Source organism: Melozone crissalis, unplaced genomic scaffold, assembly GCF_028551555.1.
Source record: "Melozone crissalis strain CALT ecotype California unplaced genomic scaffold, PUWL_Pcris_2 ptg000019l_1, whole genome shotgun sequence".
In the NCBI taxonomy this organism is placed as follows: domain Eukaryota; kingdom Metazoa; phylum Chordata; class Aves; order Passeriformes; family Passerellidae; genus Melozone; species Melozone crissalis.
Genome location: NW_026535797.1, coordinates 14,021,006 through 14,046,632, shown reverse-complemented (window position 1 = coordinate 14,046,632; position 25,627 = coordinate 14,021,006). Strand labels below are relative to the sequence as shown.

The following is a 25,627-nucleotide window of genomic DNA, read 5'->3' as shown; positions in this document are numbered from 1 at the left end:
TGGAGCAGAGTGAGGGCCAGGCCAGCTCTCCCTCCACTAGGTGCATCTCTTACTGCTTTTTCCACTTGCCTTCAGATCCAACTGCTAGTTTTTCCTTTGGCCTTTATTTGGGGCTGCACCAGCCTTACCTCCTGCTGTCTACCCCCAGCAGAGGGGGAAGACTGCAGAGAGAGCCCTGGGCTTGCCTGTAAGTCAGCTCAATCTGTCCTTCAGGTTGCTTTGGCCCCTGCTTCCCCCAAGGACGCTCACCCTTCCTGGTTCTTGGCATGAGCTATCCAGCAACCCCTTGGGAAGCAGTCAGCTCAGTTTTCTGCCCTGGACCCTCAACCTCCAGAATTCTATCTCTGTTTGTTTGGGGCCCACACATGGAGGCTTCTGCCCCCAGGCCCCAGGCTGTCCCTACTGCGTCATGCTCCCACTTCCTCTTCCCTTGCTGTGTCTCACACAAAACTGCTGCTGGCTTTATGGGCATTGCTTCTTCCCTGATCTCTCTTTTCTGCAGAGCCAGTGCTGGGAGGCAGGGAGCCTCAGCCTCATTCACTGTGTCACTGTGGCTACCTGCACCCAAACCCAGCCCTGGCAATGAAGATATCCCCCCAAATGACTGCACAGCCTTTGCCAAGGTGTGAGGCTTGCTCTCAGCAACGCCCCATTCAGTGCAGCTCCAGGGCAGTGTTCCAATCTCTGGAGCCATGGCTCTAAGAGGTGCTGGGCTCCATCCATCATCCTCTTCCCAAACAGCCCTGGGAAGGGGCTGAGACCAGAGTCAGGCAAGGCCACCAGCTGCCTGGAGAGGAGGCAAGGACAGCTCATACAGAATGCCCACAGTGGATGCCACCAGCTCTCCTTTCAGGCCCCACTCCCTCCGCTCACGTGTGGCAGCTGCCAGAGTGAGAGGGAAACTCACAGTGCCCCACGGCCCAAGGACCCCCCAAGGAAGGTCTCATCAATTACCAGCCAGTCTCTAGGGAACCATTGCAGCAGTTTCTCTTCCTCTTTGCCTGGCCTTTTTCCACCACAGGGACTTTCCACAGCCAAGCCTTTCTCTGGGGGAGACCCTGCCACAACTTTACAGTGGTTTCACAAACAATAATCTCTCCAACGGCAGCTCTGGCACTGCAGGATTTTGCTCTCTGTTGCTAGTTTTCCTAAAAAATAGAGAATTTGCAGCTCTTGAGAAAAAAATCCTCCCTTCCTCAACTCTCTGTTGGGCCCAGCCACAGCTGTGCATGGCCTGATGGCCCTTCCCTGTGGCAGAGAGCTGCAGCCTGCCTGTGCAGACTCTGCCTCTGTGGCTTCATAGTGGTGAGCAGCTGAGCACCACAGAGGGAATGAGCTGCCTGGACATGCTCTCTGAGCCCAGCTCTACCAGTTGTGAGCCATGCTGGGCAGCACCAGGGAGATGAGCCTGGCCACTTTTCACCAGAGGCAAAACAAGACTGCCCTCCTCCTGAGGGCGTGTACCCTCATAACATCCACCACCACCTCAGCAGTGCTTTAGGAACCTTTATTTTTAAAAGGAGTCTGTCTTCCACACTTAAGACCACTCTCAAGGGGATTAATGCAGGTGAATCTCCCGCAGCCCAACAAGGCACCAGACAGCTCCTTTACATCAGAGCCCAGAATGCAGGGGCAAAGCCACAGCGAGGGTCTCCCTCTGGGTGGAGGGGACCAGCACCTGAGAGAGGCTGGAACCTGGATCTTCCTGCACAAACTGCTCTCAAGTTACATCGATTTTGCAAACAGAGGCACAATATGAGCCAGACAACCCTGACAAAGCCCCTTTGCATGCAAAGGGCAAAGGTAGAGGAGAAGGGAACAGAGGGCTCGGGTGTCCTGCAGCATAATCTAAGCTTCCACAAAGGAAAGGGAAAGGCAGGGCCAGCCCCAAGCTCTCATAGCCTGCTGCAAGCTTCTCAGCTCAGCAGAGAGTTTGGGTACTGTCTGGGACAGAGAGATAAGGGAATTAGGCTGCTCTTTTCAGCTAAGTAGCTGCAATCAGTCACAGCTACAGGACTGATCCCAGAGGAGCTGTGGCCAGACAATGTGTGGAGTGCTGCAACTGCCAGCGTGTGTGCTGGGTTCCCCAGTGCCATGGAGCTGTGCCACACTGGCCTTTAGCATCTGACTGAGCCCAAAGCAGCAGCACTCAGTGACCCTGCTGCAGGAAACATGCTCTGTTTCTGTTTCACAGGCAGAGCTTGGAGGTACCACCCAGTTCACTGAGGGGTTCAATGGGGGGGAAAGACTGTGTACTGCCTACTACTCCACCACCAGTACCAGAGGATCAGGGAAGTAGAAGTGGAGCTAGAAAGGAGCCAAACAAACTGAAAACAAAGTGCTTTGGGCAGGGAGCAGTTCTGTAGTTTTGTAGTGCAGCCAGTGCTTTCATCTGCAAATGCACCTGGCATTTGCTCCTCCACTGGCACACACACAATTGCACTTGCTAGGAATAACCAGAAAGCCTGCCCTGGCTCAGAGATCCCCCAACCTCAGCCACCAACAGGCTCTTCAAGATGCTGCAGGGATGCTTCAGAAAGGAGCAGGCTTCTGTACTGCCAACACAGGTAGGATTTCCATTCCTTGTGCACCCAGGGCTTGGGATGACACTGTCCTTCCCCCCTTCACACACTGTCATCCTGTAGCAGTGCTGAGGGCGAGGAAGTCCTTGCCATAGATGGCTGAGGAACATGATCAGCTGCTGCTTTTGAGGGGATTTTGTGCTCTCGAGGTGGGGTGGGAGGGGGGAAGGTGCTGCTCAGCAGGGCATCAGAGTACATCTCGTCCTGGACACTGGGACGCTGCACAACCCTTTGCAGCAGTGGCTTAAGCAAGCCCACAGTCAGCTGGTTCCCCTCGCTGGAGAAGGGCACTGGCTCCTCCTGGGAATAAGGGAGGTGCTGCAGGACCGTGGAGAGGATGTCTGAGGCGGTGAGCTCAGCAGGGCACAGCGGCCACAGCCTGTCCAGGTAAGGGTCCAGCTCCCGGTGCTGGGCAAACTCAGCCAGCAGTGTGATGAATATCTCCTTGTTGAGCAAGGGGCTGAGTTTGGAGAACTTCTCTGCCACCTCCACCACCCGCTGCCACCGCTTCAGATGGACGAGAAGGTGCAGAGCTTGCAGCACAGCCTTAGGCCTCTTGCTGCAGAGCAGCAGTTCCAGCTCCATCTCCTCATCTGCCTCGCCGTGTTTGTTCTTTCGGGCCAGCACTCCCAGTGCTCTCTTGTACAGTGGCACCCGGCCCTCTGGGCCCTCCTTGCTGCCATATGACCAAGAGCTGCTAACGTACTGCTGGGTCAGCTCCACAAAGCTGGGCAGCCACTTGGGTTTGAACCTCAGGAAGGAGGCACAAATGAGCTCAAAGAGCGGGACCATCCCATTCTGACCCACCTCCTCCAGCTGCGGCTGACACAGGACCTTCTTCCATACCTCTGGGGTGGCCCTGGCTACCAAGAGGCCATCCCCATTCTGCTGCAGCTGCAGGCAGCTCCTTGTGGCCTTCCAGGCAGCCTTGGGGAAAGAGGCAAAGACAGAGTTCAGATAGGCCAAGTTGTCTTTGTCCATGTCAGACTGCAGAATGCGGCTGACCTCCTGCTCCACCAGCTCCTTGCAGTAGCTTTCCACCTCACTCTCTGGGGCGCACACCACGCAAGTCTTGAGGAGCTCCAGGCTCATGTAGCTCTGCAGCTCCAGGCTCACTGTGCTCAACAGCTTGGCGTAAGAGTCTTGTAGGCTTTGGGCTGGCTTCTGCTTCTGGTGGAGGCTGTGCTGCAGGATGGCAGCAAGGACTACAGGAGCCTGGAACGTACCACCCTTCTTCAACTTCTCTACCGTCAGCTTGGAGCTGCTGAGGCTCCTCCTCTGATAGTATCTGCAGGCCTCCTCAAACACCATCTCCACCAGGCATGGCTCAGGCCTGCTGTTGTCCTCAGGTTTGGAAAAGCTAAAGCTGTGGATGCCACTCTGACTGAGGAGCTGGATACTGTCCTCCTCTCCCTGGCACTCCAGGAAATGCACCTCTTTCATGCTCAGGACTTCCTTTTCTACAAGTCTTCCACTATTCTGGTCAACAAGGTACAGTACTCCATCCAGCACACAGGCCAGGATGCTGCCAAAAGTCTTCAGCTGGACAGGATTCCCATGGGCCAGGGGGCCGCCCTCCAGGTCAAAGATATGCCTCTGTGTCCCATCTGGCTCCACGACACTCACAGAACCCTTTGTGCTCACCAGCAGCAGACCCCCGCTGTTGGACACAGTGGAGGTGTGAATGTCCAGAGGCGCAAAACCTGAGAGAAGGCCCACAGAACCCAGCAGGAGCTTCTTGAAGTCTGACTCGCTGCTGGAGCGCAGCACCTTGCTGTGGATGAAGCCCGCAGAGGGGGCTGTGATGGTGAACTCTGCTTTCTCTGGATGCCAGATGAGGAGGAATTTGGAAGTGGTGGCGAAGCCGGCAGCAGCAGGCACTAGGAAGACATGCTGGGGAGAGGCCAGGACCTGGTACTCGGGGCTGTTGTGCAGGACTATCCTCGCAGTGCCCAGCCGCACGCCCTGCTCCCCCAGCTCCAGAGCACGGGCACAGACACAGAACCTGAAGGCACACTTGCTCACGTCCGAGTGAGCGCCCAGCGGCGGCCTCTCCTCACACCACACCAGGCTGGCTCCCTGGCTGCACACGGACACCACTCGTGCCCGGGCGCCCTGGCACAGCTCCAGGGTCTGCAGCAGCTGCCAGCCCACGGCCACCACGAAGTGCCACACCTCGGTCCGGCCGTGTTCCCACACCACGGCCAGCACCCACGAGTCCGGTACCACAGGGCTCTGCAGGAAGAGCAGTCCCACAGGGGCTGGCTGGGGCGGCTGCCAGCTCCTCTCCAGGTCGGCTCCAGCGATGCTGTGGCGCTGGAAGGCCACCAGCCGCGGCAGGGCGGGCGGCCGGCTCTTCTGCAGGAGCAGGACATGCTGCCCGTCGGGGCTGGACTGGACGTGGCTGGGCTCTTCTCCGCGGCACAGCAACTCCCGCAGCCAGTGGCCCCGGCTGAAGTCACTCAAGTCGGAGACCTGCCGCAGCTTCATCCTGTCAGCGACAGCGTGCAGCAGGGCGAGCTGGGGCACGGAGCCACAGCCGCCACTCAGCCCCTCCCGGCGCCCCGCCACACCCTGCTCCCGGCACCCGGCTCCCTCGGCTCTCCAGGAGGCCCCCACGGGCACCTTCCCCCCGCGGTGAGCCGGTTCCGCAGCAGCGACTCCTAGGGACCGGCCGCGCCCGGAGCTCGCCGCACAGCCACCGCCGCCCGGGAGAACTCCGCGCTGCCCCGGGCACACGCCGGGTCCCCCTCCCGCCAGGACCCACCTGCCGCGGCGGCGACTGACGGCCGGGCCCGGGCCGGGCCAGCGGCAGCTCCGCTCAGCGCTGCGCAGTCACGGGGCCGCGGGTTTCCGGGCGGAGCCGCTCCGCGCCGCCGCGGGCCGGCCCGCTCCTACTTCCGCCGCCGGTGCGGAGCGGGCTGCGAGGCCGCGCCCCGAGGGTCCCCGCAGACGGCGGGGCCATTTCTTACCGGCGTGCGTGTGTACGTGCGTGTGTCAGTGCCCGCGGGGCGAGCCGAGCTCCGGCCGGCCCGGGGAGGAGCCTCCCCGCCCGCCCCGCCTGCGGGAGCCGCGGCCGCGCGGGGAACCGGCGGGCGCACGCGCGGCGCCTGCGCGGTGTGCGGGGAGCGGCTGCCCGCAGGTGAGTGCGGGAGCGGCGGGGGGGACGCGGGACCCCGCCCGCGGGGCCGGGCGCCGCCCGCTGCCCCTCCGGCACCGGGGGCTCCGCCGCTCCGGGGGCGCCGCGGGGCGGGTGCGCTCCCCGCCGCGAGGGGCCTCGCCGGGTACCGGCACACCGTTCCAGGGCCGCTCGCTGCCCACCCCGGTTAGCTGCGGGAGCGGCCGCACGCAGCCCTTGCAGCGGGAGGCGCTTCTCATGGCCCGCCGGTAACGGCGCGGTGCCCCGGTGCGTGCCCCGGTGCCGGCCCCGTGGAGGCCTCGGGGCCTGCCGCAGCCCAGCCCTTCGGTGCTCGTGGGCCGCACCGACCCCGGCTGCCTGCCGGTGGTTGGGGCTCGAGATAACTCCTGGGGAAAGAACGAGCGTTCGCTGATCATTCCAGTTGTGTGGTTTACCTCGCCCTTCTCCCAACACTTGTGCGGGCAAAACAAAGGGGAACAGCAGCAGGGGCAAAGCAGTGGGAGCTTGCAGTGTTTATTGTGCCGAAGGCTGAGGCACTTGCTGCAGGAGCAAGCTGCGGCCTCGGTCAAACCCTGTTGCGTATGTCACTGTAGCGAAGTTTGTTCATCAGCAGAGACTGTAACCCGAATGTATGGTGAGAGCCAGTTAGGGGGAGCGAGTGGGTGGAATATGCAAAGCAACGAGATAATTAGAGTCATTGCCATACGTGGTGGCTGCAGTTCACCAGCTGTTTGAGCTCTAGTAGGAAATGTGACAAAAATGTACAAGAGGAATTTCAAGGGGAGGAAAGGACAACAGTTTGGCTTTCCAGTGATAATAGGTTGATCCACAGTGTCATTTATAGCACTTTGGCTCTGTGCAAAGAGATACTGTGGGCATGGTACATACAGTGTAAAAAAGTTAAACAGTTATTGGCTAGCATGCACAAAAGGAGCAGTGAGGCTTTAATGGGCTGCTGGGCTAAGCATTCATCTGCTCCCTCCCCCAGCTAACACACCAGGCAGCCATGCAGACATCCCTTAGGAGGGGAAGGGTCAGCCTCTGCTGCTCAGAGTTGCTGAGTTGCTATATTCTGGCTCCCTATTTTTTTTTTTTTTTTGAACTTACACCTTTTCATGTTTGCATTTTAACTCCTGAGTACTTGTGCTGCTGATGGTCTATATCTCAAAAATGCTGCCCACTCTGCAACTCCACTTTTCTTATCTTGGCATGACTTTACTATGCAGCTTCTTAGAACATAGCAGCTACCTCAGAAGTCAGAGCCGAGGTCATGCAGCTGCACTGTGTTCAGCATGGGCCTTGGATCCACACCACCAGCTGAAGCCATGGGAGAAGGGCAGGGGAAGGTTACAGGGAGAGTGTTTTTCTTCAAAAGGAAGGCACTTGAAAAAGTCTGCAGGTGACATGAGCTTTTAGGTGGGAGTGTAAAGGCAGTGCAGAGTATTTCATGATAAACTATGTGGGATGGATTCTAAAGCACTTGAAAAGTGAAAACCCAAAGTAATTTTCTGACCTGAGAGAGCTGGTCATGGTAGCCAGGAATACAGAGAAAAAGTGTGGTGAAATGAAAAAAATTACCTTATATGAAAATGGTGTGAACAGATGCTGGTGGAAACATGCAGTGCTTGTCTGGATGGACTTGACAGGGGAAAACATAGCTAGTTGGTGGTGTGAAGTTGATGGACTGGGTGTTATTTTAACTGGACATATAGAAATTAAATGCAGTTATGCATGAAGTGTTAAAATCGTAGCTCAAATGTGACTCATATCATTGCTTAAGCAGGTGCAATGGGAGAGGTAGCATGTGGCTGTATTCGTATTAGGAAGCTAATTTTCTAATTTTTTGAGAGGTAAAAAATAGGTCAGAAATGATATAACTAGATTGTACTATGTAGAAGCACATACACTGCTCTGAGTGGGATGGAAGGAATTTCTAGTAAAATATGTATATATATACACTGTGGCTGTGCTGGGGGTTGTTGCTTTGTACTGCAGAAAAAATAGGATCTCTGTGGGTTTTTTGTCATCAGCACGCCTTCAGAATATGTTTCTCATTGTGTACTGCCTGAAGGCACCTGGAAATTCTGCAGCATGGCTCCAAAGCTGGTATGCTGTGTTACTGTTTCCCTTGTTGGTGGGTTGAGCACCTTACAGTTGTAGAGGAAAGCACAGTTTGAGCAGTTTTTATTCCAATGGCCAATATACAAGTGAAGTTATTAAGTAAGGGATCAAATATAAAAGCAGTGTGGATGTACTTGCACAATCTGTAACTGCCAATGCAAGAGTTTGTGGAGAATAAGCTGCAAAAGGGCTGATGGCAGAAATTTGGCCATGATGGTTTCTAAAGCTTTGAAAAAAGCTTTATGTGTTCTTGCTCTGTTTGTTTTCATTAGTGGGCTGCTGATGGGTGGTCCTGGGGGTTTTAACAGAGGAGCTGGAACTGGGTTCATGCATTCCCTGTGCCCTGGGATTCATAAATTCTTGTTCTGGGTGCAGGTTGTCTGTTGCTTCCAGCGATGGGTGGGCTCTGGGACCTGTGTTGTAACTGCCTGTTGTTCAGGTCCAGTATTCACTCTGCACATTCATCACATGGATGAAGTGCAAGTTTTTCCTGGTACTTCACTGAGGTATGAGTGCTTAGCTTGTAGCACATTGCTTTAGAAGCTGTGAGTTAACTTTTAGACGGGTTTTTCCCCACCTCTTGCATTTTTTGAACAACTTTCCTTTAATCCTGAGTGATGTACCTGCAGAGCACCTTGAAAGCAAAGCATGATCACACTGAGTCCCAGTTTCATACACTCAGGGAGGGAGGAGGCAATTGCTGCCTTTGAAATGTTTGAACAGGTGAGTCCAATCTCAGTCGCTCTGGCAACTCAAGGGATCTTGGATTCTAAAAGCAGAAGTATCTAAGTTCTTATTCAGAATCCTTATGAAATTGATTGTGGTTCAGGGCTTTGACATTAACAAACTAATCACATCATTTGCACAGCCTTTTCCAGGTAGTGAATAAATGGTTTGCCAAGTAAGTCTTATGTGAAAATACAATTTTGCATCATCTGTATTCTTTTTGTCTAGCCAAGAAGTGTTGCAGTATATTTTATAAGGGGTCCACACTGGAAAAAATACACTTATTAATGTTTGGTTGTATGTGGGTGTTGTGTATGTGCATTTATAATCTTGGAAACTTTCAGGTTTGTTAGCCAAAGCAATTGAATGCAAAGTGCTGTGCTTGATGGGCTGCATGCAAGATTACACAAGTTACAAGTTTTGGATCCTGATGTCATTATGGTGTAGATGTGCATTAGTGTTATCCTCTTGACAGTATTTTTGCTGTTAAAAGGCAGTCTATGGAATACTAATAAGTCTGTGCAGGAGCTGAGTGACAATGTGAAGCACTGTGTAGCAGTTCTCAGTGTGCACAAATCTCAGTAAATCTCAGACTCAAAATACCAGGTTCATTTTCCCTGTGGCTACTCTAACAACAAGCTAACAGAGCTGTGTTCATTGGAATGTCATATGTTTGGTTGGAATCTGTTACGAGTTTTGGAGTGAAACAGAAAGGAGCTGCATGGTTGGATGTGCTCATCTCTTCCTGACTGGATCAGCTGATCCTGGGGTTGATGAGAGATAAAGCAAGAGTCTGCCTGAACTTGTGTCTTTTATCTTGCTGCCTTTGAGCTGCCAAGACTCATGCTCTGTCAAGTTTTCTTTTAGTTCCAGATGAAGCATCTTGGATTTTCTGCTGCACAGCAAAGTGTTTGTTTTTCTAAAAATCCCCATGTGTGTGCTTCTCGTGGCCCTGAGGGGCAGTTCTCCTGTGCAGTCAGTGAATACAGCAGGATTCACTTAGCAGCATGTGTTAATGGGAATGACCTATTGGCAGAATAAATTATCCATTTGAACCTAAAATGTGGAAAATGCACTGATGTCTTTTAAATGTGGTGTTTAAAGGAAAATTGTTAATTATCATCAGTGTTGTTGTTTTCATAAGCTGCCAGGGCATCACGATAATTTGACATCTCTGCAACTTATTTATAAATGTTTTGTGCATTTAACTGTTGTTTTCTGCAGCTGAGTAGAAGGTCTCCATTAGCAAGATGCAGTTTTCTGTTTGTCTTTATGACATCTAGAAAATGTAATTGCATAAAGTGAAAAGAAAAAACCATTTGTATGACCTGATCATCATAGGTCACGAAACAAACACGGCCTAATAAAGCGTTGGCATGAGAGGCATGGTTTATGTTTCTCTCCTTGCTCCTCCATATGCTCATTTGTAGAATAGCAAATTATAAACAAGAACATTATTTAATCCTTGCCTCTAGCAGTTGTCTTTGTATGTGCTCTGTGCAGCTTTGATTGAGAAAATGTGAATCCTAAGACCCATTTTGACAGAGATTAGAATTTTCACATGATCATGTGATCCTTCTGGCGCTCACCCTTTGTATCTTGATGTATTTCGATTTTTCTGTCTTTCTGGAAATGTAGGAGAAGGGTTAAAATACAGCTCTGAAAATCCAGGGACTAAGCAGAGCTTATTGATCCCCTCCCATTCACGTACACATTTGATGTGAGAACGCTGACCCAGAAGCACTGAGAGTTAGTTTATTAGTTTTGACATTGGGATTCGTTAGCTCTAATTCAATTAGAAGCACACTGATGGATGTGTTTGTGTGCTGGGGCTGGCAGCTGTTTTAGGTTCAGAAACTTACAGTTCTAGTAGGAAAATTGTTTTGTGCAATCTTACCCAAGATTTGTATTCCTAGGCTGAAAGTGACATTGCTCTTGATTTGGTTTTTAATAGATTTCTCAGTGTTTCCAGTTATGTTTCTAATTAGAATAATGTCTTATTTCCCTCAACAGTTTAAAAATAATGCAAAGTCTTTAAAAGAGAAGCTATCAAGATGATTGAATAATGTTTTATTTTTTAATTGTTAGTTGGAAACCTTCTTCTACTAGGCTATGGGAATAATTTTGGTTTTTACAGAAGGTTATGGTGCAATTGTTGCTAAGCTTTCTTCTGTCAGGGTGTCTTAGGGCTCTTTCCATTCTCACCCCAGCCCATAACCAACCAGCTGATTCCCTTTCTAGTGGGAAGACAACACCTCTCTCCTTATGTAAATGTTAGCTTTTCAGGTGTGAGATCTGCTGCTCTCTGTCCTTTCCCATCCCGGCAAAGCTCCTTTCCTTTGCACCTGGGGCAGGGTCTTTTGCAGCAGAATTGTTTTTCCAGGCCTGAGAATGTTTTTCTGCCCCTTAGAACCAAGATTTATGGCTAAAGGGATGGATGTTTGAGTAACTGTCTCTGGAAGCCTGAGAGTCCTAGTTGAGAACAGAGTTGTAAGTCAGCTAAAAATTGTCTGCAGTGGAAAGAATGTAAGGGAGAAATGGAACTGGTATTCAGTAGTTGGTAGAACTTGGTCTTTGAGGAAAAGACAGATCTAAACCTGTGGCAGGGGGTTCAGGCAGTCTGGGATGGAGGCTACATCCAAAGCTATCTCCACAGCTGCCAGCTCAGAGAGCTCTGGGGCCCTGACTGGAGCAGTGAACTTACCTCTCTGTCCGTGGTTTATCATGGCTCAGTGCAGCTACCACAGGAGCCTGCCCGTGCTTTCCTGGAGCATGACTTCAGTCAAGCTTTTGTGTGTGGGATGGTGTTGCCATGTGTGTAATTACCTTGGAGGTATGGGAGAAAGTCTGGGAGCTCAGGGGCATGAGAAGGGATGGCATTCCCTTTCTGCTGAGTACTTGTGACATGCTGCAGTGATGGAGGAGGTTAGAACAGTGCTAAAGCTGTGATGCTTGCCAGGAAAATCTGTGACTGCTGATAAATGTGTATTTGCAAGGTCAGAGTAGTGCTGCACTTGGTAGCATCGCACATGAGGTTGAGAATATGTGGCAAGTTGTGTGTTCTGACTCAGCCCCTGGAGTGGGTTGTCTCTCACAGAAGGCTCAGGACCACATTACTTTGTGTAATGGCTTATTCTGTAATAAGGATACTCCATTTTTTTTAGTAGTATAATCAGTAAGACACCAATTAATGATAGTAAAACTTTGTGGTTTTAGAAAACCTTTTGCTGTCAAATGGATAATTAAATTAATTTGGTTAGAAAAAATCCCTGTAAAGCTTGTCCTCTGTCTTGCATCGTCCTCCCAAAACTGAACCCTGAACATGGGATGCTTTTGGGGTTGGGCTTCCTGTCTGGCTTAATTTGCAGAGCAGCTGGCCCAGATAAGGTGCAGAGGGAGGCTTTCCTTGTGTTGGATGCCACTTCAGAGTACAAAAAGCAGAATTTGAAGTGCTTTGGTAGGCAGCAAATTAAACAGAAAAGAGAAGACTTTCAAGTAGTTTCAGGAGCTTCATGTCACCAGATGCTTTTGAGGCTTGACCAGCGTAAAAAAAGACTGGGTACCTATTTGTTATCAAGTATCACAATTCCTCCAGTGAGATTAAAAAATACATAATTTTCTAAAGGTAAACTGCATTGGTCTGGATAATGAATCAGTTTCTAATAGAGAAGAATTAAAATTTATCCATAAGGAGCTTCTTCTGATTCTGCCTGTGTGTGGACTTCTGCATGTCTTTGAAATGGGATGTAGAGCTAGATGGGTCCTTTGATCTGATTTCTTATCTGGTATAGTTATAAATGCTCCTACTTAGAGCTTGTCAGAGACTGTTAGTATTTCAGTGCAGTGAAAAAAATCTTTGATGGTTGAGGCAGGCCAGATATGCCTTGAAGAAAAGTTCAAGTTTTCTGAGCTTTTTTGTCTGTTCTTCCCTTCAGGGTATACAGCATGGCCCAAACAGAGAAGAAAGGTGGGCTGCTCCGGAAATCTTCAGCCTCCAAGAAGCCTTTGAAAGAGAAAGTGGTGTTGATGTATGATGAAATTTTCACGGTAAGCAGCTGAGCATCTCTTTTTTTCTAAAGGGTTGTGTTACATTTTCTTGGTTTAGTTTATCCTGAGGGTTTTTTCCAGTGGATTTCTTTCCTTAAGGTAAGGCCTGCACAGTGTAGGCACATGCTCCAGGCTCTCCTGCTGTCATGCAGAACTCTGTGTTCTGTTCTCTTCCAAAATGTCTCTGTACAAAGGTTCTGGTTCTGTTGCCTACCAGAACCTACCATCTATGGGAAGTAATGGCTTTCCCAGCATTTCTCAAATAACAATTCAGAAAATAAACAGAGGCATCCCAATTGAGAGCTGCTTCTCTTGGTCCTTCTTTTTTTCTGGGAATCTCTGTAGCCAGAATTCTGCACTTTGAGACCTCTTGGTCATCTGGCAGGTGATGCTGACTCTGAGCTACCTATGATAAAGACTTTCTTTAAGTTCTGCCTGAATGATTTCTTTGCCCTCATGCTTGTTCCTTTTCCTTACAGACAGAGGACCCCAGTAAATGCAACCCTAGGTTTTGGGAGGAGCTATTTCTCATGAAGGTAACAGACCGTGAACATCCTGTTGCTGTTCTGCCTACAAAGTGGCAGACAGTCAGTGCAAGGGCTTCTGTTTCTAAGCTGTTGGTGATGGTATAATGTGCCTGAACTGCTTCTTAACCTGACAGGTCAACCTGGAGTATCTAGAAGGCAAGCTGGAGGCTCTGGATGGGGAAGAATTAATGAAGATAAAAGACAACATCAACTGCTTGTTTCAGCACTGTATCCAGGCCCTGGGTGAGGAGCACCCAATCAGAGTGGTGAATGCATTACAGGTACCACGCTGGGGGACAGGGAATGCTGTCTTTTTACTTCAGATGCTGGTATCAAACACCTTGTGCTTGTTTCTTTGTTACTGGGAAGTGAAGTCTACAGGGCAGTTGTTACTTGTTGTCTGTGGAGGTTCCAGACATTCATAGTCTCTGTTCTTGGCACAGCAATAGATGCTTTCAGAATTCATGAGGATCTGGTGATGGAGGATGAAGTGGATGGCAGTGAAGAATCAAAGGAGCTTGTTCACATTGCAGGCTGTTGGTTTGGTGTCTCAAAAGTACTTAGGCTCTGTAGTTGTGTTTTACTTTCACCTCTTCTCCCTTATTTCAGCTGCCTTTTTCAATTTCCATTTGGGTCAAAAAAGAAATAAAGCTCTGGAAGAAGTTAGTGTGAAATTTACGCAGGAAATTGCCTCAGCTGGACACTTCCTAATTGGAAGCTGTGAAGAATTATCACTCAGAATTCATAGCCATTTTTGTGCAGGTTGTTCCTTACCAAAGCTCTGCTGCTCCATATCTTGTGGGAGACTCCCCTCCTCAGTTTTGATATTTGATGTTAATAGTTCACAAGCTGATTCTCACAGTTTGGTGGATGCATTTGTTTTAGGAGTATGCAGAATGCATTTCAGCTTTAGGAGTACAGGATAGGAAATTCAGGTCTGAAGAAGTCATCTGTAGGAGACTTTGGACCAGCAGTGATCTGGGAAAAATTGGTTTAAAACAGAATATTACATCTCTGTACAATCTTGCATTGCTTTATTGTTATTTTTAGACAGCTTAGACCAACCCCAAATTCTTAAACTTCTATCCATACTCTTGGAAGAACTTAGGGCAGGTCACAAGAATCCTGCTGTGTGCATGTAAATAGGAGCCAGGTAACACATCCTGAGCTCAAACTGGGAGAGTGTTCCCTGAATCAGACTATGTTAATGTGGAAAGTGATCCTGAAGCCAAAACTTACTTAAGCAATCCTTTTTTTTGGGAATCAGCATGGTGACCAAAGGTTTGTTTAGCCCAGTATCTGTTTCTGACAGTAACCAAAAAAAGAATGTCTACCTTACCTTTTTGCTTTTGTGTGGTTCTAGAGGTCTGCTAACTCCATCAGGTCTGTCTCCAGCTTTACATGTGAAACTAATTTTCTCTCACTGGTGAATTTAAGCTGGATTCTAAAAGTGCAGTCGTTGTATTCCTGCTCATTCCCCTCTTCACAGGCCTGAGAGGTGCCTGATGACAAAAGTCACCTCAGACATTTTTGTCTTTTAGGAGAAATAAGTAATTTGCTGCCTATAAATTTTCCAGAGAGTCTGCTGATAGTGTGCTGATACCTGTGTATCTTCAAGAACTTGGAATGAAGCAGTAATTAAGCTGCCTAATAGACTTGGAACCTTTTTTTTTTTTTGTGGGAACATTGGTTCTTCTTGTTGACAAAGACACAGTTTATTGGTCCAACTTGGTATAGCAATGTGGTAACCAAACAGAAATTTGTGCTCAAACAAGAAAAATACGGACAAATCTATTCTTCTCCAATTTTTACGAATTTTCAGCATCCAAGGTACATTTTTAGAAATGCCAGAGCTGGAGGAGAGGTTAGACAAAATGTGTGGCCTCCAGGCTGGTGATATTAATTTCGGTATCTGCCAGTGCTAGGAGGGGATCATGCAGTGGGTTTTGCTGTTGAGTTGGAGGTGTTGCTTTACATCTCGCCTTCTGTTTTTTCCCTTTGCAGACTTTGTGTGCATTGATCCGGGGTGTCCATCAGAAGAACAAATCCACTTCTGGGTTTGACATCATCAACATGCTTGTGGGTTTTGACAAGGCAGAGCTGTGTATGAAGGTGAGCCCTGGCAGTACAGAGAAGCAGTTTGCACAGCAGCTGTGTTGTTGCAAGGGCAGTGAATGTACATGGGTGTGTCTACCAGGCAGCAGCTTTTGGGGGAAATATTGGAGCCACTTACTGAAAGTAGCTGTCCTGAAGTTCTGTACCTGCCAGTAGCACAGACATTTGGGGTCCCTGGATTGGTTAGTAATATAACAGAGCATGTTCTTTTTCTTTAGTTCCACACTGTGTAGTCACTGTTGTTGAGAAACCTTAAAGCCAGAAAAGGCTGTCACAATCACCTAATATTGAACCTCGCATCTTTTTCTTTATCTGAGAGTCATACCCTGTGTTCTCATCACTCCATCAGCACATGTACTGTTTTAAACCTACTTGATGCTCTTCACTGTAAAGATGTTGAGTTTGGGAAATGACAAAGTAACCAGTGATAAAGCTGAATTCTTGTTGTATATTTCATCTCTCTACAAGAGTAGCAATTTTTCTTCTCTATACAAACTGTAATATATTTGGGGAAAACATTAAGTAGTAGTTTGCCTATCTGATTTTTAATCATAACTTATGTATGTATTGTAAATTGGAGCTGTGCTGCTGCATCTAGAGAAAACTCATGGAAAAGGATAATGATGTTCTACCAGTAGTCATTAAGCTGTAGTTAACACAAATAGTGTTGAGAAGCAATAGTAAGAATATGGTCTGGATAGCAGTAGTAATGGCTCAGTTATTGATTCTGGAATAACATGGCTTTATATTGGTGCTCTGCTGCTTGAATCTTCCAGAAGGTTTTATATAAAAAACATTTCAAGTAATTTAAAATACTACTTTTAAATAATGTGACTGTTGTTCTTTAGAATCTGATGGAGAGCTTGGACTCCCTCCTCTGTGCAGAAGGTTCTGAAAGCCTCAAAAGCTTGTGTCTGAAGCTACTTCTCTGCTTGGTGACAGTAAGTAATTAACAGCTGTATAATAACTTAAGGGCTTATATGGGCCACATCTGAGGGATGGAGCTGTTTCAAAACTTGAGCAGAATGCTGCAGTGTGAAGCTTAAGAAGGAGAAAGAAATGGTGAATGAGAGCCAGTGTCAGTCCAGAATGTGCGTGATGGCTCCAACCATGATGCCAGTGCAGACTAGCAGACACTTTTCATCCTGTTAGATAGGTGCCAGCTGGGGCTGAAGGGGAGAGGCAGGAGGAAGTATCAGTTGGATTCACAGGTGTGGGTTTTTTAAAGGAAAAAATACTTAAGACGTTTCAGATGAATGGAAAGGAAGGGAGAAGGGTTGAGGCAAGACAGAAGGTGTGGAAAACCAGAGTGGTGAGGATGTGAAGAATGAGGAAGTTGTAATAAATTGCCACTCATCAGCTTTTGGAGATGGTCAGCTGCGAACTATTTTGACTGTGATAAGAGATAGGTGAGAGTGGTGGAGCTTTTCATTGCCCTCTTCATGATGGGAAGCTTCTCAGTGCAGAATACGTGCCCTGTTTTTCATTCTCTGCCTCCTGTGTGGAGCCTGCAGCAGCTGATGGCTGTTGTCATTCATGCAGCTGTGTAAAATGCCAACGTGTGGAGGAGTGGGGGAGCTCTTAGTCTGTGGGTGGTGCTTCTTGGCAGAGAGAGGGCTGGCAGGCAGGACAGATTTCTTTTACTTCATGTCTAGCTCTATTGCTAGTCACACCTTGACTTGCTAAGTGTGAGATTCTGGATAAATGTGTCCATCTGGAAGCAGAACTCTCTGGTTCCCAATGTGTGCCAGAGGCAGCTACAGCATTGGTGGAAGTTGTGGATGAGCTTTTAAAACTTGTGTTTGTACTCAGGTGACAGATAACATTAGCCAGAACACCATCCTGGAGTATGTGATGATTAACAGCATATTTGAAGCCATTTTACAGGTAAGGGTTCTTCCTTCTACTGTGGAGGCTCTTCCATAGTGAGAACTTTCAGTAATGTGTTTGCCTTTCAGCATTTTCAGTGCAATGTAGTTCACTGGTGCAGTTGCTGCATCCATTCATAGCTCAGTCATACATATATTTTGTAATGTTCTCTCCCCTTTACTCTAGTCTGCTGTTTTTAGTCACTACTGACTATTTAAAGTATTTTCACTTGAGACATTTCTGCACAGTTAGGTTCTGAACAGATTTCTGGGCTAATTTCACACAGAATTTCTTTACTGGAGAAACTGTTTTTTAAAAGGTAGTGTGGGTATATTTTTTTCTGCTCTTGGATAAATTATACTTTTTTCAGTGGAACTGAGCCTTGGAGAAACCCAGAACACTTGCACAGTTTATGATGAGATACTATACAATGCTGTTGTGAAATATGTGTGCTCTTTATGCCCTGAAAGCCTGTGTGCATCCTGTCTGTGATAAATGAGCTTCTCTGTGTGCAGAACTTCCTTGAGGCACTGACACTGCCTTCACCCAAATATCCTCTTTCAGATAGGACATAATTTGCTCTTGCACATACATTTCATGGCTGTGCTCTGAGTCACTTCAAGCTTCCTGCAGGAGGCCTGACAGAGCAGTGTGGTTGTTTGTTCCAGATCCTGTCCAGCCCTCTCAGTCGCAGGGAGCATGGGTATGATGCTGTTGTCCTTCTGGCCTTGCTGGTCAACTACAGAAAGTATGAGGTAGGTGTAGAAACATCACTTCTCTCTGCTTTATTGATTTAGAGTGGCCTCTGGATTATGAAGGCAGCACACAGTGCAGTTTTTAGCAGAGCACACTGTAGCATCAGGGCATCAGAGTGGAGCAGGAGAAGCTTTGCAAGGCAGCCCTGTTATGTCCCTGTGTCTGTCTCTGATGTGTGTGTACAATCAAATGTGTGTGATACTCCTACAGCTCCTCTGTGCCAGCATGAAAGGAACTACCTAGGGAATTTGCATTTCCTTTGTGGAAATAGTCTGAGGAAGGTCCCTTTGGAAGAGTTGCTGTTGTGCCAAACCACACGTCTGCCTCTGTGTGTGTGTGAGTGTGTGGTTATACATAATCTCCAAAGTAAAATGAGCTGTCAGTCATCCTGGGCTTCAGACTGAATTTGTGATTCAGGACCTGACTAGCTGACTGAAAGAGCACAGATCCCCAGAAGAGATGGTGAAGCTGTGACCAAAGAATGAACTGAAGCATCACAGGTAGCAGTTCCAAGAGAAGTCTCTCTCTCTCTTTTTGATGGATTCCTCTTTGAGGAACTTTATTCATCATGCTTTTTATGTTTATGGTATATTCCCATTTTTTTCCTGTTATTCATCAGCTTGAAAAAAAACATTTCAGATGTCAGAACAACACCTAATGTTGGCTTTTCTTTGTATGAAGCATGATGCTTTAATGATCAGGTTTTTTTTTTTTCTTCATAAATAGGAATATCTTAATATGCTTCATTAGGCAGCAAATAGGAAAGTTCTGGAATAACTTGCCCTTCAACAGAATTACTAGGAGGGAGCAGGCTTCAAAACCTACCTGGTTTTATAATAGATCTTGTTCTGAATTATGAATAGACCTAGAGAATATGCAAGGACAGGAATGACACTTGGTGTCAAAGTAATGCCTGTCAGTTTCTCATTCCTGTCAATGATGTCAGAATAATGAATTGCAGATTCTCTTCAGCATTCTGTGCTGTGGTAGCATGGAACAGGAGCATGGAACCTGATTTCAGTATATGGCTATGAGGGAAAACTGTTGGGAATTATCTGTAAGTGGGGTTACTTATGAGGGTGGACTGGGAAGACCAGAGGTCTCATTGCAGCATTCAGACAAATGCTGGGGAGCTGTGCAGTGCCACCCCTGGGGCAGGGATCCCTGGGACTGCAGTTGATGGCCTTAGTCAGGTAGAATGCTGTGAGTGCAGGAGGCTTGTCCTTGGCTTTCTGGGGAGTATTGAGCTGGGGTCAAGTGCTTTGGAGCACACTCTGAGACATCTTGGAGCTGGGCACTCTGAAGGAAGTTGTGCTGATGTTTGAAAAGTGCAATCCATACAATCCAGCTGAAGCAGATGTGTAGCAAGGGGAACTTCAGCTCAAGCAGCTCCTCTGGCAAGGCTGAAAGTGACTCCCAGGAGGGTTTTATGTGACAGCTGCCCAGCACTGCCCTTGGTAGCAGTGCTACAGGCCAAGCCTCCAGTAATGCAGCCATCATCTTTGTCCTTGAGTAGCTGCTTTCACTTGCTGTTCTTTGGCCCTTAGGGTCAGTATGGTGGTTGTCAGTCAACTGTAGCACACCTTCATGCCTCAGGTGCTTTGGAGTTCTCTTTTGAGTTAACTGTGGTGCAGCTGAGAGGTTCTCTTTTGGTCTGAACTCCATTGGTTAAGTTGTGTTTCCAGTTGTTTAAGAAAATCTAATAAGGCTCAAAATTCATTAGCTGATTATGATTTTGTGTCTGTTTTTAGCATAAATATCAGTGTGTTTTACATTAGGATGTTCTTTTGTAGTTTTGGGATGTGAATTTTGTAATCTCTCAAGTTCCTTGGAGAGTATCTCTCCGTGTTGTCATTACCCATGTTGATGAGATATTGGCTTGCTTATTGACTTCTGTTCTAGGAATTTACATTTCTCTACTTGGAACCTTTAAAGGGATGCCCCTGATTGAAATCCTAATAGTTTTCAGAAGTTGTTCCAACTATATACTTATGCAAGCCATCAGCTATATTTTCTTTTTTTCTTTTTTTTTAATACTAGTCCTGATTTTAGAGAAAATACTTTTACATTGATATTGTGAGAAGGAAAATGCAGTGAGAAAAAAAAAATTATTTGATGACTTTCCCAGTGTTTTAAGGGATGGCTGATAAGATAGGATAGCAAGTTAAAACATAAAATCAAGTAGTGACTTTTGAATACACATTCATTGATAACATGTAGGCAGAAGTTTGTTTGCATCATGTTCAACCTGCTAGAATTGTAGCTTTTGTTAGAGCTGAAAGAAAATAGTTAAAATGTGGGGTTTTCCCTTTGTGTGCTTGTCTGGCAGCATATAGTGTATCCAGCAACTCTTCGTGTCCAGTTTTGTGCACTTAACTCTCCTTGGTATAGACAACTACAGGTCTGAAAGACACAGCTTTGGAACATCAGAAAGTTCATGTGTTTTTCCTTTTTTTTCCCAAAGATCTTGCATTACTCAAATGATTAAAAAAAAAAAATTCTTTAACAAAAAAGTAATTATTCAAGCTCCAATTCCCTGCAAAATGACCTGCCTGCAGATGAGACTTTTATTTTGTGTCGTGATTCAAAATCAACTTTTTTTAGTTTTACACTGACACACAAAACCCATGAAAAATGTGCATTGCTAATCTGAAATGCTTCCCAAATTATTAGCATTTGTCTTTATAGATGAAACCTGTGTGTTTTCTTCAGCTAAATTCAAGGCATTTATATTCTCTAGAGACATCCAGCTCCTAGTGGTGCAAACAAAGTGTTGCTCTCTAGCTCAGCAGCAGATGAGTCCAGAATGTTGTCCTGCCTTCCTGGGTGCTCTTTAAGCAATCTTTGCAGGGTGCTGCAGAGGGGAGATAGCAGAGCACTAATGCTGCGTCCAGCCTCACTGCCTGTTCCTGCTGCAAAACTGTGTGTGTGTCACAGATAACAGGCTTGCAGGATGGCTGCTCCACTTTCCAGACTGACAGAGGAGCTGGTGAAGGGACAGAAACTCCCTCCTCTTCCCAATAAAATCAGGAGACTGCCTGGCTGAGCCAATAAGGGGAACATGTCCCTGGCTAGTGGTCTTAGCATGTGCTGTGACTCTGCTTGTTTATGTGTATTCTGTTTTATGGAACAGGACAGAGATTCTTCCCAGGTGGTTGTGTAAACTTGGAAACATAATAGTGGTTTTTTTTCCCTGAAAGCTGAACTTAAAACCATTTTTCTTTCTTCTTTTTCACCCCACCTTGAGCAGTCAGTGAATCCCTACATTGTGAAGCTGTCCATTGTGGATGATGAGGCCACACTCAATGTGAGTACTTGGCTTGATTCCTCTGTGCTGCTGGAGATGCTCTTTCACATGAGGTGTGGGGTAATGGATGCCAGCATGGTGTATGGTAAAAATCAGGTCTCAGAACAGTGCTGCTCTAAGGAGCAGCAGTGCAGTGGGTGTTCAGCCCTGTGCTCTTGCAATAGGTTAGGCAGCTCATGGTTTGGACAGTTTGATCACCAGTTACATGGTGATTAAAAAACAGATAGCAAGGAACATGCTAAAGTTGATCTATTATGCATTCATGAACTATCTGTACACTGTTTGCTGTCATGTGCCAAAGAGGCACAGGATGATTTATGCCAAAGGGAATCTCATTTCCAGTGCTGTGTCACTTGATTTTATCATTCCACAAGTAATTTCTTGTAACTCAGTGGAAGCTTGTAACTGAGTCAAGAGTCCTGCAGTATATTTTGGGTTGTAGCTACAGTCTGAGTTTTATATCCAGGCCTGGATTAAAATTGACAGCAGACTGAGTTATGTGAGTTCTGGACATGGAAGCTGCTCTTTAGGCATGAAGTAGAAAGCATGCTCCATGCTAAATAAAGGGTGAGAACTGTTAGTAGTTGTGTAATAGTGGAGGCTGTTTGCAAGAAATCAAAGGTTATTCATGTCTATGACTCTTTGTTTTGAATTTTTGGATGTCCTTCCTCTGATACCAACTTCTTTCTAAATTTCTTGATGCTTTACTGAGACTTTTTGAGTGAGAGCTCTGTCTGGAGGTCCAAGAAGAAGAGATGCTTTCTGTTTAGCTTAGTAATTAGTAAATAACTTTCAATTTGGTTGTCTGGGTTTTTGTGTTATAATGTTGTTGTATCATAGCACATCTTAATAGTTCAAACAGCTTCAAGGGAAATTCTGAATAGCCTGCTAGGTTATCTTGGGGAGGGCAGCATTGCAATGTGTATTCAGAGTGTGGTTTTTTTCTCCCTTGAGATTTTAATGTGTAGTTTTTTTTAAATGTGTTTTTTTCAGGGAATGGGACTTGTAATTGCCCAGGCTTTATCGGAATATAACAGGTAAAACCAAATTGGGTCTTGTTTTTCAATGCATGATAGTTACTGTACATTTTCACAAACTTTATTTTCTTTTTGTCTTAAAGCACTTGTTTATCACCTGACAGCCTTGATGCACCTGGAGAGGCAGGGAATAATCTTATTTTTTGAGGTACTTTGATTCAGTTGATGCAGTCGTTGCAATTCTCAGTGCATCTGCACCAGCTGGGCTGATGTGCTTCAGGAGAGATCTTGCTGTAGGGAAAGATATCCATTGTCTGTTTTTACTGTCATGGGTTTTACCTCTGTATGAACTTTGTGTAAAATCCTAATTACAAGTGAAAAGATAATTTGCTGACAACTTCTCTGTTGAAAAATTGATTTAGCCAAAAAACTATCTACAACAAACAAACAAATGTATCCAGGGCTGTCCACATGCCAGATCAGAGATGATTAGGAGATGTAAACTCTTTCAAATGGTGGAAAGCGGTAACTCCTGCTGAAGAAAAGAGCTAGAAAGTCAGCAGAAAGGGTAGCATATTCTTAGCCTCTACTTCATAAATAGCAGCATAAAACAAGCTTTTCTAAGAGGAAAGTGCTTTAGAAAAATTTGGAAACTTACAGCAATTTCACCTAGGAAACTCAAGAATTTTTTTGTGCAGTAGGATTCTCAAAATATCCAGATAAATGTTTTAATTCCTTTGAAAGCCTGCTGTGATAGTTATGCAGCTGACTTGCAAAATCAGCAAATTATGTAGATGTATTTAACAAAGTAAATTATTAGACTAAAGCGGAAAAAAACTTCACCTACCCAGTTTCCTTCATTCTGACAAAAATTGTCTCAGATCATGGCCTGTTTTGCTTAGCTCATTCCTTCCCCTTTTCCCAGGAATTTAGAGTTGGTTTCTTGGCATATTACATGTGTGTGATCAGATTCCTGTGTGACAGACAAAATAAATGGCTGTGGGAGCTTTGCTAGTCCCTTTGAGTGCCAGATGATGCAGTGTAGCTTAAATCTGAGGTACCCAGCCTGTTTGTTGACTTCACTTGCTCTAGTTCCAACCTCTGCACTTGCTCCAGGAAAATGGGATCAGGCATGAACCATAAAGGTCCATGTGGACCATGCTGGCCATTTCTGCACTCAGTAGAGTGACCAACTCTGATTCTCTGATTTTTTTCTGTAGTGGATGAAGTGAAACTGTTCTGTGGTTACTGACACTGTGTGCCCATGTGGCTTATTACTGTTTGTCCAGTGCAGGACAAAATTTCTGAAGTCACTTGATCCCTTTCTTTCAGAGTTAGCCCAAACTGCTTTTGTCCTCTGTAACAGCACAAGGGTTGTTCAAGTTTCACATGTTTCTGCAGCCTCACTTCAACTCTACACAATTTACAAATATTTTAATACCCTTTGTCTCTTATTTTGTGAGTTCTTGAAAAAGGCTGTTGAATGTTGAACTTTGCTCCATCCTATATTCTTGTCAGATAAAACTAACATGTGGAGATTTAGGGGAAGTTACCCTGGTTCCATTTCTAACCCTGAAATGTCATCCTTATACCTTTTTGTTCAGGCAGTACAAAGATAAAGAAGAGGAGCATCAGACTGGTTTCTTCTCAGCCCTAACTAACATGGTAAGCAAGGAAACAATGTTTTTCCATTCTTACAAAGGTGCATTCATGCAAGTTCAGCAGGAGAGTGTTTCTAAAAAGTTTGAGTTTGGAATGTGAGTTCTGTAGATAGAGATGGATTGAACAAATCAAAACTAAATACAACTAAAGTGGTTGTGTTCTGAGGAATGTGTTGTTTGGCTGGGAAAGCTCTTTCAAAGGACTCTCTGATCTCTACTCTTGTGTTGATAGCTGAAATTTCTTTTCTTGCATCTTTTTCACTCTAGGTGACATTATTTTAAAAATCACCTTATTTTAAACTTTAAATTTAAATTTTTTTAACTTCTTAATCCTTTTAAACAGCTATGCATTTTTAAAAACTACTTGCTACTCTGGTGACGTGGCCTAAAACATAGTGGCACATAGTCTGGAATGTCACTAGTCTTTGAGGTTCTGTTTCTTTACTGTTTTGTTTTCAAGCATGGATGCACTTTAGCCATGGAGTAGAGCTTGGGTTCTGCAGTGGGCACTGTCTGCATTTTTGAAAGGGTACTCTTCAAAAGCAGTTGTGAATTTCTTCCTTGTAAAGAGTATCCACTGTTCCCCTTGTTCAGTTTAGCTTTGCTTTAGTCAGAGATGTCATAGTATTCTGAGATTTAACAGACAGAAAAATTTCCTGTAGGTGAGGGTAGTTCAGTGTAGACAACTCTCTGTCAGGAGTGACTTGGGTAAAACTGCATCCACCCTGGGGCAAGCAGGTAGGAAATGATCTCTGTTGTCCTCTTAAAAATGGCAAACTAATCCAGGCTGGGGTTCAAGATCCAGTTGGTTTTTTTTGTCCTTTTTTGTGATTTGACAGGTGAGGCATTGGTCAGTAACAGTACAGCAAAATAAAATGTATTTTCATCCATGTGTTGTCTGTTGTTGTCTAATAGCTTTCCCAAATTCCTGCTGTGCAATGCTCTCTCTTTCCATAGGTGGGCAGCATGTTCATAGCAGATGCTGATGAGAAGATCTCTGTCCAGTAAGTGCACAGATGTTATTTTATTTACACAGTGGAGTGGTTGCTGCTCTCTGTCCTCTCAAAGAGCTATTTAATGTCACAAAGCAAACTAGAGGAGCAGGTTCTCCTGTCACTGAAATGGTACCACACCCTGCAAACTGTGGATTTGCCCTTCTGTGAGAAGGGTACAGCAGGAGGAGACACAGCTGAATTGCTTGTAATGAAGTCTATAAAAAAAACTCCAGTGTTTTTTATGAGGTATTTATGACATGTAATAGGTGTCTCAGAGGTGGCACATGAGAAACAAAAGTTCGTGCACTCTGGCCCTCACCAAAGTTTTCTAAATTAAGGGGGCAAGTGATAAATATGAGGGATTTTAATGTCTTTAGAACCCTATGCTCTTAAAGGAGAGGACTTCAAATGGAAAACACTGAGCAACTATGGACATCTTCAGTGGGAAGGCAACAAAAATTGTAGTTGTGCTCTAAAAATAGCTACTTTTATGGGTTGCTACTACTAGTACTATTATTAGTGCTACTAATAATTGGAAGAACAACTGGACTGCAGAGGCAGAGTTTTCCACAGTTGAAAAAAATTCTTGTTTTTTCAGATGGGCCATGCTTCTGAAAAACTTGGCTCCTTGTATTCTGATCACTAACTGTGTCTTTGTCTGCATCCTTCCCACAGAACAAATGAAGCAATCCTTCTGGCCCTCTATGAAGCTGTTCACTTAAACAGGAATTTCATCACAGTTCTGGCACAAGTGAGTTTCAGTGGAATGCTTCCCCATTTCTTTGTAGTGAATGTCTTTGAAATC

General features: G+C 46.1%; 2 protein-coding genes across 3 annotated transcripts in view; one reads left to right on the top strand and one right to left on the bottom strand.

The window, feature by feature from the left end:
• Positions 1 to 1,493: 1,493 nt before the first annotated feature.
• HPS6 (HPS6 biogenesis of lysosomal organelles complex 2 subunit 3) lies at positions 1,494 to 5,431 on the bottom strand. Its single transcript, XM_054276862.1, has 2 exons — positions 5,350 to 5,431; positions 1,494 to 5,073 (listed from the first exon to the last, which is right to left on the bottom strand). The coding sequence occupies exon 2, from the start codon at positions 5,070 to 5,072 to the stop codon at positions 2,625 to 2,627; it is 2,448 nt and encodes an 815-aa protein (XP_054132837.1). The 5' UTR covers position 5,073; positions 5,350 to 5,431; the 3' UTR covers positions 1,494 to 2,624.
• Positions 5,432 to 5,689: 258 nt separating this feature from the next.
• ARMH3 (armadillo like helical domain containing 3) overlaps positions 5,690 to 25,627 on the top strand; it is a 121,685-nt gene continuing 101,747 nt past the window's right edge. The window contains exons 1-13 of one of the 2 annotated variants that reach the window (XM_054277134.1): positions 5,690 to 5,724; positions 12,504 to 12,615; positions 13,095 to 13,151; positions 13,277 to 13,423; positions 15,147 to 15,254; positions 16,106 to 16,198; positions 17,070 to 17,144; positions 17,795 to 17,881; positions 21,133 to 21,189; positions 22,183 to 22,226; positions 23,771 to 23,831; positions 24,785 to 24,831; positions 25,498 to 25,573. In XM_054277134.1, the coding sequence (XP_054133109.1) occupies positions 12,514 to 12,615; positions 13,095 to 13,151; positions 13,277 to 13,423; positions 15,147 to 15,254; positions 16,106 to 16,198; positions 17,070 to 17,144; positions 17,795 to 17,881; positions 21,133 to 21,189; positions 22,183 to 22,226; positions 23,771 to 23,831; positions 24,785 to 24,831; positions 25,498 to 25,573 (954 nt within the window). In that variant the 5' untranslated portion in view covers positions 5,690 to 5,724; positions 12,504 to 12,513. Of the gene's footprint in view, positions 5,725 to 6,333; positions 6,356 to 12,503; positions 12,616 to 13,094; positions 13,152 to 13,276; positions 13,424 to 15,146; positions 15,255 to 16,105; positions 16,199 to 17,069; positions 17,145 to 17,794; positions 17,882 to 21,132; positions 21,190 to 22,182; positions 22,227 to 23,770; positions 23,832 to 24,784; positions 24,832 to 25,497; positions 25,574 to 25,627 lie in introns of those variants that run through there. The other variant, XM_054277135.1, reaches the window with a different exon arrangement.